This window comes from Crinia signifera, chromosome 3 (assembly GCF_055691185.1).
Source record: "Crinia signifera chromosome 3, ASM5569118v1, whole genome shotgun sequence".
Taxonomy (NCBI): Eukaryota; Metazoa; Chordata; class Amphibia; order Anura; family Myobatrachidae; genus Crinia; species Crinia signifera.
Window position 1 is genome coordinate 37,061,630 of NC_139219.1, and position 14,219 is coordinate 37,075,848.

Sequence of the window (14,219 nt, forward strand, 5' to 3'; positions counted from 1 at the left end):
GACACTCCAGCTGTTGAACTATACATCCCAGCATGCCCTGCATCAGTTTTAGCATTGCCAAAGAGCAAAACTGTAGCAGGGCATGCTGTGATGTGTAGTTCAGCAACATCTGGAGTGTCAAGGTTAGCCATCACTGCACTAGGTCAACACAAACAAAAGATTGACACCAGACACACATTTTTTTAATTGTTTTGACTTTTTCATGATTTGTCATCCACTTGGACTCCGATAGGGAAGTGACCTGAAACATGGCAAGGAAGCCTTGTTAGGACACGTGCTACGATAATTGGATGTCCACGTGCAGACATTTACACAAAAAAAACCCTGAAAAACTCATGTCGACATTTTCAAGTGTTCCATGTTGACATTTTGCTTGTGTAGACCTTTTGTCAATGTAGACACCTTTGGTGTTGAAATATTGACTGTCTACCTAGAGTCTAGGTATGTCCACATTATGGCCCTCCAACTGTTGTGAAACTACAAGTCCCATCATGCCTTGCCACAGTTTCACTATTAGGGAAATCTAAAACTATGGCAATCTAATCCACACCCCTTCAGCACAGATGATTAAATCAAAATAATTGAGGTACTAATAAAATCACCTGTGCTCAAGCATGGATATCATTAAAACCTGCACTGTTAAGAGGGAGTTCAATAAAGCGTGACATAGGGGGTTATTCTAGTTCACTCTTTCTGACAAAATCCTTCTTAGATGGACAAAACCATGTGCACTGCGGGTGGGGCAGATGTAACTTGTGCAGAGAGAATTAGATTTGGGTGGGGTTTTTCTTCAAAGTGAGATCTATATTGAAGTGTAAAATCATGCAGTCAGTATTTTCCCTGCACAGAAACAAAATAACTCACCCAAATCTAATTCTCTCTGCACATGTTACATCTGCCCCTCTGCAGTGCACATGGTTTTGTCCATCTATGAAGGATTTTGTCAGAAAGAATGAACTAGAATAAACCCCATAGTGAGGTAAAAATCCTTGATGCCTGGTCACGATATTTGCAGAATGACAAATAAGACAATGTGGGGTTTTCAGCTCAGGCCCATATTCTCCACTGTATATAAATATTTATCAGTAAATCTTTCATTGATTAGTGATCTACTAATTAACCAAATAATCAAAGTCCTAGCAAACAATCAAGTATTCCCAATAATAAATGTAATTATAACATCTCTTTAGGACCCCACGCTAGTGCAATTTCACCAAATTCCAACGTATCGGGCCGAGAAATCGCTCCGCTCCAACCTGATGTGTGGTCCTGTGAGCAACCGGTCGGAGGTTGGACATGCTGCACATAACATAAATTGTATGTGCAGCCGCCAGCGGCACATCGTGGGTGCTTTTTAACAACCACAATGTATCGCATCCGACTTCCCTTGAAGCTCCCTGGGAGTCCTTTTACATAAGATAAAACTGCATGTAAAAAATGGTGCTGAGTCAGGTGTTAGCCCTCCCGGGGAGCAGCCGGGGGAGTTCAAGGGAAATCGATTCAGACTTCAGACAAGTTGGACTAGTGTATGTGGTCCTTATCACCAAGATATTGCTATAAGTAACTTTAAAGTTGTTTTCTTACCATTAAAGTGTCTATGTTTTTTAGATAAGTAAGTCCCTTTTAGACCTGCCAATTACCTGGAATTTTGAATGCCAGGTAATTTTACTGGGTGCAATCTGACCCCCTTTACACTGAGCAGCAAATTACCAGGTTACAAATGTTAACCTGGTAATTTGCTGAATAACATGGGTATTTTTTCAGTGTAAAAGGGTCAACCCGGGTCGCAAATCCGACGGCACTGACCCTGGCAAACAGGGCGGCGACCTGGGATAAAGACCTGGGTTGACCCATTTACACTGAATAAATAGAACTAGAATAAAAGTAGAACTGCTTCACCTGGTAATTTGCAGTTCGGTGTAAAAGTTAGAACTTACTGATTATTGGTGCTGATAATTTTCCTCAGATATAATACTACCGTCAGATATGGACCCCTAATGACCCATTGCCTGCTGAATAACCCCCATGTTTTTATGCCTCAGTCACCTAAACGTATATTATTTTCAAATGAGGGTTCTTTCTACAGTCTACTTGCAGCCATGAAGGCTGATGTCTTTGAACTACGTTATGGTTATTACCATGTAACCTCCCAACATTTGTAAGGCAGAATTTGAAAAGGGGCAGAGCTACCGTGCAGGGCGTGTCTTTGTGTTGAGGGGTGGGGTCTAGCACCATGACCCCCATTTTCATCATTTTCGGGGGCGTTTCTATCGCTTCCCTAGCTGTAATCAGGACAGTTGGGAGGTATATCTAAAGTAACTCTCATGTAGTACTTACCTGAGGGTCGGCAGGAACACATTCAAGATCCTAATTCCTAACCCATGGAAACATTAGAGTGTTTCTATGGATTAGACCACATTATTTGAATGACAGTATATTAGTATAAAATCCCGTCTATAATAAATATGTATCCCGATAAAGTACACATCTATACTGCTGTGCCAGCCAGCCTCCCGGAGCTGTGACTGAAGGGACTGGCTGGAAGGTTTGATGATATCATTTGTATTGAATGGCATGAATGCAGCACCATGTCCCCACACATAAGGGACTCTCTCAGAGGTCAGAGGGGTTATAAATAAATGAGCAATCATGCACCCTGTTATGTAACACCAGTGCGATTTTGTCGATATAGTCAAAATGTCGTAGCAAGATAGTCAGAATTGCACAGTGTAAAAAGGGCTTGCGATAACGATGCGCAGCTCTGAGGTCGGTATCTCAAGTAAAAATACCCGGTACAGAGACAGCCTATTTTTACTATGGAGCAGATCATTAACGAGGGCCATGCTGCAGAATGCTCCCCTCCCGCCGTTGTTTCTTACCAGCCGGCAACAACAAGTGTGTATGCACTTGCCAATGCAGCACCCCAGTCAGGCTTTCTGATTCCCTTACCTCCTTCAAGCGCTCCCTCAAAACCCACTTTTTTCGACTTGCCTATCCCTCCTCCTAACCTCTTTTGACCCTCCTATCCTGCCTCCGTTCCCCTCCGTTCCTACTTATCCTGTTGTTTTTCGTTCGTCCACCCACCTATTTTTAGTATGTTAACTCTTATGAGTAGGGTCCTCCTGCCTCACGTACTCACCCTACCTCATTACCTCACCTGTGCTCCTGTCCTGTTCTTCCCTTCCTCTACTTCATCTTCAGTCTCCTCGACAATTTTGACAACTACTTCTGAACTGATGCTGATTTTATTTCTACCAGCTATATCCCTATTTATACTGTATTTTTCAACACACCCTGTACGTTACCCTGTCATTTGTTTTTTGTTTGCTATGTACGGCGCTGCGGACACTTTGCGGTGCCTTATAAATAAACGTACTACTACTACTACTAGGTCAATGCAGCGCACACCCCCCCCCCCCCATCCCCCCGGTCCTCTCTTTCCTGGACAGGGAAACCAGATGTGGAACCCAGACAGGGCTACTCACAGTCGGGAGGTCACTGGAGTCAGGTGTAGAGCCTACACATGGGGCGATTTAAGGGCATTTTCTAAGCGATCTCACTAGATAACATACAAAATGCCCCCCTACATTGCTCCGTGTGTAGGGGTCACAGCGATGCATCTATTGCTCGGCGATTAACATACAGCATCCTGGATAAATCTACTCAATCGCCGGTCAGGGTCAGTTTTCTCACCGGAGAACACTGGCCCTGACAGATCGCTCAGCACACAGCGCAGGCACATTGCTGTGCAGTGCTGTGTGCTGAGAGTTCTACATTGCTCAGATCGCTCCGCAGAATCTCCCCATGTCTAGGCCCCTTTAGGCTCCTCAATCCCTGCAATTGAATAGAGCCATCAGCATTCAGAAAACCAGGATGCTGCCTCCACACTTCAGGACATAGGGCAAGGGCGTAACTACCATAGGTGCAAGTGGTACAGCTGCTATGGGGCCCAGAGCTTAGTGGGCCCCACCTTTCATGTGTAAGTTACATGTGCTCTATATATTTGCAACCATTAGTTGGTACATACAAAAATTTTGCTATGGGGCCTATGGATGTCTAGTTACGCCCCTGAGAAGGGGTTATGTGGTCATCAGAAACAATGGCCTGCACTTTCAGACCCGGTTTAATTTGCTGTATTAACATTTACATTTTTTAGTTATAAATAGCCAAAATATTTGACATTGCCAAGTATAACAAAAGTTATGGATTTGCCCTAAAATGATGCACCAAAGGGATTTGCCCTTTAAAATATTGTATTCGTGCTGCTGAGCTGATATTATTATTATTGCTACTGATAAATGTTTCCATCTTTTATATCACGCTTTGTTTTATTCTTGCCCACAAACAGCACTATATAAATGAACAGAGAAGGGTCACTGTGCTGTAAGTGCCGAGGTTTTCTCCGTTAGATTTCTGTTGAATGGCATTTGGTAATTTTCAAAATCCACCTTATACGTATAACGTTCCCGCAGCTGTTCTCTCTTTCTTATTAGGCCGGCTGTCGTGGGCTCAGACACCCAAATCTAGGAAGACAGAAAATGCATCCAATGATTAGGAGATAATAATATTAATAATATTTCTATAGCACTTTCTCCCAATAGGACTTAATGGGTATTGTCACTCACCCGTTCAATGCTGCCGTCAACAACAGCATTGAAGGTTGCCAGATCCGACTTTTTTTTTTAAAGTCGGATCTGTTTTGTCAGAAATGGCCGCAGATTATTGAATTCACGTCTGTTTTCCGACAACCCTTGGACAATTCCGACAATTTATGGACTTTCTGACAGTCAAAACATAGCGTTCCGGCTGTCGAGTTAGTGTCGGATCAAAAGAAAACAGCCCAGGATTCCGACTGTCGGGAGTTCCAACAGTCGCAATCTCGGATTGAATACCCCCCCCCCCCCCCAAAGTGCTGTACTGTTGCATTAAATAAAACAACAAAATAATCTAAACATAAAAGAGAACAATAATTTGGTTGTATTTTATTTTAGGAACTAACAAGACATTATTGGAATTTTGGGGTAAAACAGGAAAGTCTTCAGTCTATTTTTGAAGCATTCAAAGTGGGGGCCTCTCGAACGGGGTGCGGCAGCGAATTCAATAGATTTGCACCAACAAAGCTAAAAGTTAAACCCCAAATGAATTTAGGGAGATCCTAGGTATTGATAATATGCCTTCATCTACACCAGGCATGTCCAATCTGTGGTCCTCCAGCTTATGTGAAACTACATATCCCAGCATGCCTTGCCATAGTTTTAGCATTCCCTAATAGCAAGACTGTGGAAAGGCATGATGGGACTTATAGTTTCACAATGGCTGGAGGGCGATAGTTTGGACATGCCTGATCTACACATTTGAGTAAGTATACTGGCAGTAAGGCATAAGAAGCTGCTTCAGGTAAACGTACTGTACGTTGGACCCTGGTCATGTAGGGCTTTGAAAGGCAGTAAGCCAACAGATACGTCATCTTACTAGCAGCTAGAGAAGGGAGTAGAGAATGGGTGTTATGTGGCTAGAATGGGGCTGGTTAGTTAACAGCCTGGCAGTTGCATTTTGTACCAGTTGCAAGCTGTGCCATTCATTTGCTGGAAGACCCAGGTAGAGGGCATTGTCGTAGTCTAAGCACAATGATAACAGAGATCATGAGTTAATCTCTGTAGGTTGATGGTATGATAGTAATTGTAAACATTTTGAGTGCAACTCTAACACCACTCAGAGGCAGAACTCTGGGATGCAATGGAGTCATCTGCCGCCGGGCTCCTGTTTCCAAGGGGGCACCTCTCCTCCCCATCAAGTTTGAATCAGTTCATTGAAAGCAGTTGTTATTGCTAATGTGGCTGAATCCCCCTTCTAACATCATTTTTGCAAGTATCACACCCTGTATTAGATTCCATGACCTTACTGGAGATAGACACCTTACTGATTGAGTTATTTGGGGGGGGGGGGGGGGGGGTCACCAGTACTTATCTTGCCTCCGGGCAACTTGGATGAACTTACGCCACTGACACTACTTTTTGGCAAATTTATAAAGCAATTTTATGTTTCTTACTGTTTTAGGGATAAATGTTATGTCCACTTTCTTTGTTTCACCGATCTCGATGAGATTGTTTATTTGCACAAGGTTGCTCTTCATCTTGTGGATCGGAGGAACTGATAACTGCCAAGTGGAAGTAAAAACAAACATTAGATGTTATATGTTGCTATCACATTGCTAATCATTGTTTAGAAGTATGTGCAGTTAGATACTATAGCTTAGGGGCATGGCCATAACTTGATAGGCCCAATGCTTCTAGAGAGACACCTCTCTGCAACAGTTGTTGATTTTATGCCCCCTAATAGTTCCCTAGTTTCTATTTCTGAACAGTAGTAGTGCCTTAATTAATACCATGCCCCATAGCCATGCCCTAATTCACATTATGCCACATTGTAGTGCTGCCAGTACACATTGGGCCTGATTCTGGTTCACTTGCAAAAGCAAATTCTCTTTCTAACGGACAAAACCATGTGCACTGCAGAGAGGGCAGATGTAACTTGGAGAGATAATTAGATTTGGATGTTATTTTGTTTCTTTGCAGAGTAAATACTGGCTGCTTTATTTTTACACTGAAGTATAGTTTGAAGTACAAACCCCACCCAAATCTAACTCTCTCCCCCGCTAATATTATGCTACCATATAGTACCTCCTTTTCATATTATACCACATTGGAAATTATAACAGTACATTGCAATATTGCATGTGTAAATGCTGGATTGGTTGATGTACATATTTGGAACAAATGTAAGAGAACTTTATCATCAAAATCACCATGGCCATTTAGACATCACGTTACTGGTAAAAGTGAATCACTGTGAAGAGATTTATATTAATCTTCTTGCTTTTTATGTTTTTAAAGATTTTTTTCATTAATAAATGATTGTTTTTCTTATTTTTTTAGCAATCAGGAGCCGCTAGGCAGCCAACAACGGCATTCAGGAGGAGGAGCCGCACGATGTAAACAAAGTCATTGTTAGTGCATGTGTGTCGGGTTTAGCGTTTTGTTAAGACCCGTGGATGCCTACATGGAACCAAGAGGACCAATCTATCCCGGAGGAGCCTTGTGAGTATAATTTCCTTCCACAGGTACTCTATGGATTTCTTTAGGACCGGATGGATGGATGGATGACACCTATCTACGGGCTCAAGATAGGTAAGTATCTGTGTGAAAGGGCTCTGTATGTAATAATTTTTTATTATTCTGGTGTGTGTGTGTTTATTTAACTATTTGTATTGCTGTGGAACTACAAGTTCCAGCAGGCCCTTTAATGTACCACATGCTGAGACTTGTGGTTCTTCAAGTCCCTGCATGCAGGGGAGGCTTGCTGGGACTCATAGTTCCACAGCAATATACAATAGTTTATTCTATTTTTTACACCACAATCAGCCCGGTACCCACAGCCCAGGGGTACCAGTGACAGCCCCAGGCTTCAGCCTAGGTAGGTAAATTCTGAAGGGGGGGACCCTTTCATTGGGGGGTCCCCATTCCCCCCAGGACACCTGCCCAGGCTGACTGGTTAGGGGGTTAATGCTTTGGCCGGGTTCTTAAAATCTTGTGCTGGTTCTTAAAATACGGGGGACCCCTACTCATTTTGTCCACCCTGTATTTTGGGAATCAGGACCGGCCCTTGGGCCTGGTGCTGGTTTTAAAAAAATACAGAGAACCCCGACTTGGTTTGTTCCCTGATTTTTTAAAACCAGGACGAGCTCTTTGAGCCTCGGGCTGGTTACGGCCATGGGGGGGGGGGGGCACATTTTTTTTACACTGAAGCCAGGCGTGTTTTACCGGCAATTAGCGGCCGTATCCCGATGGCATATACAGATGGGGCAGGTCCCATCTTGGCAGGGGATGGCGCTGGCGTCGCCAGCCGCCATCCCCCGCCAGCGCCATGGCGATGGTGAGAAGGGGACGCGCGCGCACGAGAGGAGCGCGCGTCCCCTTCCGACGGCGCTTCCATCCGTTCCCCCGGGTCCCCGCCGGCTTGCCGGCGGTAACCCGGGGTCCCCGCCGCCTGCCCGCATCCCCCCCTAACCCCCCCTAACCCTGTCCATCTCCCTGGAGGCGGAGACGGACAGGGTTTCCGTCGCGCTGGCGACGGAGACTGAGACGCGCGTGCGCGTGAGACGCACGCGCGTCTCAGTGTATTCGCTGGCGCGGCTGCTGGCGGGTCGCCAGGGCGGACGTTCTGGCGATCCGCCAGCCAGGATGGGACCTGCCCCATCTGTACATTTGTATTTGTAAATACAAATATGAATGTGCCATCAATACGATTACAAATTGGTGTATATTTGGCATATAAATGCCAAAAATATGAATATGCCTAAAAAATTTGTATTTACTCATACAAATACATAAAAATTTGTATTTACTCATACAAATTTGTATTTACTCATACAAATTTGTATTTACTCATACAAATGGCACTTTATCACCAGCCAATCAGCTTCTAACTGGCCCTTTTTAAACCCAGTCTATAACTTAACAGTCAGGAGCCCATTGGCCGGTGATAAAGTACCAGGCACTTTTTTTTTATCGCACATTTTGGTGCCCACACTCCCATAGTGACGCCACTGGGCCCAGCCTCATAAAGGGGAGGGGTTGTCAAAAACAAGACAAAATATTTGAATTACAATTTAAAGTTACTTCACCTCTTGCAGTACAGGCTTAGGTTCTGGGGCTGACGAAGTCTGAGGCCTAGATACCGCTCCCTGTTTTCCTTCCATTTTGCCTTTTCGCTTGCTGCCCTTCTTCTCTTTTGGTTTTGGCAAGCTGTCCATCTTTGCTTGAATCATGTCAATCAGCCTGCTGTCGGCGTATGCTTTTGCAACATCAAGAACATTTTCTCCTAAAATTGAATAGACCAAAAAAGTAGAAATGATAGTTCCCGAGGGTTCAGTAAGATTCCCTGACAGTTAAAATCACAGTGATCAAAATCCCGACAAGGTCAAAATCCCGACAGGTTCGAAATGCCGACATTTAAAATGCCGAAATGATCAAAATGATTAAAATGACTACAGGTCAAAAATTAGACATCTTTTAAATTTTTTGGTGTGTCTATGTCAACATAGGTCAACATAGACACCGAATAAATGTACAGTATGTGCAATCCTGACCACTACCAGCTTAATAAAGTACTAAGGGGTTTAAAGAAAGAAAGCTGCACTGGAAATTGAGATCTCTCTATAGACCTTAAATATGACACAGGTCTACTGATATATTATATTCGGTAGGGGGTCACTGTTTCCCAGTTGCATTCATTATATACTAATTCCATTGCAGTAGCGCATGCAGGGGGGGTTTCTGAGTACCCAGAAACCCCCCCAGGAATCTAAGTGTCTTAGTCTGAAAGCTGAGGGTCCCCTCTTTCCATGGGTACAAGAATTTTAAAAATCGGCCCTGGGGAACCAGAGATATCTGACTTCAAAGCAGTGGTCCCCATCCAAGCCTGTTAATTGCTCTCCCCAGTCAGATATTTCAGTTTCTGTCTGACTTAGAGTTTTTCTGAGAGTATATTCCAAAAGCTGGGACTCTCCCTCTCTGATGGACACTAGTAGCTTGTCTCTACTGTTCCCAGAACCAGAGATATCAGCCTTCCAGCAGCTGGTTACTGCTCCAGCTCAACAAACCTGGTATGTAGTTTTATATGCTCGTTGGCAGATTGCTCTGCCTCCTGAACTCTGATCCCCTAGTCCCCAATACCATTTGGTAGGTGGGATTCTTTAATTCCATTAAAAGCTAAGAAATCTAGTTCCAGGAACTGGAGATATCTGCAGTCAAGCAAGCTGTCCTCCCACCAGAAAATTATGAATAATAAGCCCACTCCACTATACACTCCTCCTCTGTGTATTAAACATCCTCTACCACCCTGGAAGTTATGTATCAGGGCCCCTTCATTCAGCCCAATGCCCCCTTCTCCCACCTCATCTCCCACCATCTGTGCAGTAAAGGGGTAATTAGTGGAAATTACTGAGTCCTACATGCTGAGCGGTTGATATAATACCCCTACCACCCGTGGGACATCAAAGCTTCTGCTCATAGCACCCCCCACCCCTACCACTGGAGGATAGGCAGGGGCCCCAATACATTGCTATGCCCAGGGGTCTACACTGCTGTTAAGTGTATATATATATATATATATATATATATAATAATTATTATTTATATACATTTGGTCTATCTATAATACTTTAACTGACCCAGCATATACTGGGTTCACCTAAGTGTCCATCTCTGTGCTTTGCTCCGCCCCTCTCTGGAAACCCCCTTCTGAAAATCCTGAGTTTGCCCCTGCACTGTTTCAACAATTCAGGCAATCAGTCCAAGAAATGCAATATATGATCAAAGAAAATTATCTATTTAATCCTAACTCATAGGAATGAATAAAACAAACATACAACACATCATATAAAATGGGGACATTCCTGCATCCCTCCCGCAGCCGGCAGTGTCCCTTATCTGTTGAGCAGAGCGAAAACAGGACAGGATTCTGACTGTCGGAACATTCCGACAGTCGTAATCCAGGGACGGGTTGGGAATCATATCCAGCCTGGGGGGGTGGGGGGTTTAATGCCTGCCAGGCCGGCAGAGGAGATTACATGTGCAGCCAGCAAGGGGTCCGGAGCAACGGAAGCGTACAGTGCTCACACAGCCGGCCAGCATTAATTATGTCATAGCCGGCTGCGGCCATCTTTAGTTTGGGCAGGAGTCAGACGGACGGCACGGCCGCTGACCGCTGCGCTAGCGCGGCCAAGCAAGGGGGAACAGCGGCGGCCCAGCCCCTAAATGTCACCCTAAACACACAAATTCTCATTATTAGTATCCAATGCTCAGTAATACCATTAGACAAGCTTTGTTCTGCAATTTACCTTTCTTGTTCACAATTTGCACTTTTGCTCCTGATTGTATTAAGAAGTGAGCACAGTCCAAGCTTCCGCTCTCTACAGCTCTCATCAGTGGCGTGGATCCGCTGAGGGCCACTGCATCTATCTTGGCTCCATGTTTAAGCAGCAGTTCAGCGATATCTCTCTCCCCCGCGTGGCAGGCATGATGCAGAGGAGTCCACATGAAATTATCCCTGACATTGATGTCAGCCCTGGGAACAAAATCACATGATATCAGAGAGTATTTCAGTGCATGAATCAAGCCACACATACTGTATGCAGCACTGTACATGTGGGGGTACAGTATCTATGAAAAAGATGACATTGGCTGAAATAGACGTGTGTGGACCCCTGTGTTTGTGTATTGGTTTTGACAAAACCACCCTCATGCGTTTTGATTGGGATTCCCATTGTTTTAAAATCGGGCAAATTAAATTCTATTTACTGATAAAAAATTTCAATCATGTCATTTTTATGATCCAAATCCCAAAATTTGGATTTTAAATCGGGAAGACCAATGCTCGGTTCCCATCGGATCCATGGTGGATTTATAGATTGTAAGCTCCACTGGGGCAGGGACTGATGTGAATGGTCAAATATTCTCTCTGTAAAGTGCTGCGGAATATGTGTGCGCTATATAAGAAACTGTTAATAAATAAATAAATAAATAAATATGGTTTTGGTTTGGTTTGGAACCACAAAATTCAGGCATTTTTACTACCGTAATTATAATTAGCGATGACTGCGTATTGCTTCAAAATTAAATATATTTATCGGGGCTGTTTATTAACATTTTCTAACCAGGCACAGAGGTTCTGTACCCAAGCTGTAATAACTGGAGAGGGATCCAAATGAGCAAAATATACCCCATAGACCACATGTACCCACCGATTGCTTTAAACATAGGTGCCGATTTATGTTTTTGCTGGTGGGTGCTCAAGCCAAAAATATAGGGGAGTGGCTTCATGGGAAAGGGGTGTGGCCACAACATAATACTGATTGCCATTACGCAGCACAGTTGTCTCCAATATTCCATTTATGGCAACAGTGCCAAATACATAAATGCCCCCACAGTGCCAAATACATAAATGCCCCCACAGTGCCAAATACATAAATGCCCCCACAGTGCCAAATACATAAATGCTCCCACAGTACCAAATACATAAATGCCCCCACAGTACCTGTGCCAGCAACGAGGGAGGGGGAGTGCAGTGGGACACGGGCGGGTGGGCCGCTGCTGAGCGGGTGGGTGCTCATCAATTTCCGTGGGTGCTCGGGCCCTCAAGCACCCCCAGAATCGGCACCTATGGCTTCAAGTATGTAATGAGTTCTACGATAGTGCTTTTTGTCCTATTGTATCGGATCTACATTTAGACAGTATTGTTTTCTTATTTTTAATTAACCTCTTGTATAATTCTTTCAGGATTAAATTCAATGTGAATTGGTAACATATTGTTCCAATTAGCTCCATTCAAACACATCTATGATCCATAATAGGGTATGAGATGCATGGAGCTCGCACCTGATTGGCTGAGGGGCTTTCCAATGACTTACATCAGTGGGATTCCCCTTCAGTTACACAGAGGAGCAGCATGTGTAAACACACATGCTGCTCCTCGGTCCTGTGGTACGGGTCAGCCGCAGCAGTCACTGCTGTGAATGGCAGCGGTAGCTGTGGAAGGGAAACCCTGGCAATCTGGGTGGGAAGTCGGGACTGGCTGGCGGTGAGCGACAGAGGGTGGGGTGGGGGCTGCCCCTAAGTTCTCTGGTGGGCTTTTCTGGAGCAGGACAAACCTGCCCTGGTAGTCCTGCCCCAGATAAACTCACACCTCAAGGGGATTATATTGCATTTTAAGTACATTTTAGTGATTATTCTTTTTATTTATTTTACAACAGAGAAAACAGTGTATCCCCCAATGTAAGAGGAAGGGGTTTGCAGCAGGTATCTCTCCCGCTGGCAGCCACAACCCCATAGGTTGCTATGAGGGATGCAATACTGGCTCATTTACTAATATCGGGAATGCAAAGTATTTCTGATATGGGTCCCCGCCTATGGGCCAGAGATTGTTAGATGTAGTCCAGGCAGGGCTTTCCAGGAACCCTCCACCAGAAATGGCCCCTGTGCATGGCTGTTGCAATGACCGCGCATATGCAGAAGTCTCAGTGGCCTTCAAAGGATGGGCTCCTTCGGAGCATTTGTCCCATTGGGTGCTAGGTGATACATTCACCCAATATGTAATCCAGGTGTTAAATGGGCCCCAAAGAGAGAGAGAGAGAGAGAGAGAGAGAGAGAGAGAGAGAGAGAAATAAAAAAATCAATTAACAAAAAGAAACAAAGAGAAAGAAAAAAATAAGGGAGCAAGAAAAAAGAAAACAAATAAGAAAGAAACAGCAAAAGAGAAAAACTAAGAAAGCAAAAGAAAAAGAAATAAATTAAAAAAACGAAAATAAAGATGGAAAGAAAAATAAAAAAGAAGGAAAGAAAGCTAAAGAATAAAGAAAAAGAAATATCAAACAATATTTCTGGCTGTCCCCAAAACAACCATTTTTTGGTTAGCTGAAAATGTTAGGTATCCCCCAAATGTATGAAGAGCATTGCAACAGGTAACTCAGATACCTGCTGCGATCTCTGGCAGCTGTATCCCCCATAGGTCCATATGGGGGATGTGGTACTGCCGATCTACCAATATTGGGAATGCAAAGCATTCCCGATATTGGCCCTTACTGCTACTGCAACCTGCAGATTGCAGCCACCCATTGTAGCCTATGGGCTACAGATCATGGGGTATACTGTCGTTTTAGCAGGGTTCCCCAGGAACATTTTACTGGAAATGTGCATGGCAGTTGCAATGACTGTGCATGCATAGAGACTTTGTCCCTGCGAGTGTCATGTGATACATTCACCCGATATGATTGCATTATGCAACGTGATCTGGGCATGATATTAGTGCCCAGGATGCAATCACTAATAAATGACCCGCAAAGAAAGAGAAAGCAAGAGAAAAGAAACAAAAAAGCAACAGAATACAAGAAAGAAAAATAGAAAGAAAGAAGAAAAAAGAAAACAAGAAAGGAATTAAACAAGAAAGATTTATATGCCCACTCCAGGTATACCTGTACCCAGTGCATCATGAAAAAAATCACAAAACAGAAGTGTTCTCTAGTGGATACCGGGGCCAGCAGCTTATGGCCATACACCGCAACCTCAGGTACCCATTTTGATCACATGTTTTGCACTACAGGCTGTTCATGCAACCCCTTATTTGTTTTAAATAAAGTTCTTGAAACTTATAAGTAAAACACC

At 44.0% G+C, this 14,219-nt stretch overlaps 1 protein-coding gene across 1 annotated transcript in view; it reads right to left on the minus strand.

The window, feature by feature from the left end:
• Nucleotides 1–3,486: 3,486 nt before the first annotated feature.
• The window catches only part of ANKEF1 (ankyrin repeat and EF-hand domain containing 1), a 30,811-nt gene continuing 20,078 nt past the window's right edge, over nucleotides 3,487–14,219 (minus strand). The window contains exons 7-10 of the mRNA XM_083175646.1: nucleotides 10,901–11,127; nucleotides 8,684–8,880; nucleotides 6,050–6,157; nucleotides 3,487–4,523 (exon numbers count right to left, since the gene is read on the minus strand). Coding sequence (XP_083031772.1) covers nucleotides 4,374–4,523; nucleotides 6,050–6,157; nucleotides 8,684–8,880; nucleotides 10,901–11,127 — 682 coding nt within the window. The 3' untranslated portion in view covers nucleotides 3,487–4,373. The remainder of the gene's footprint in view (nucleotides 4,524–6,049; nucleotides 6,158–8,683; nucleotides 8,881–10,900; nucleotides 11,128–14,219) is intronic.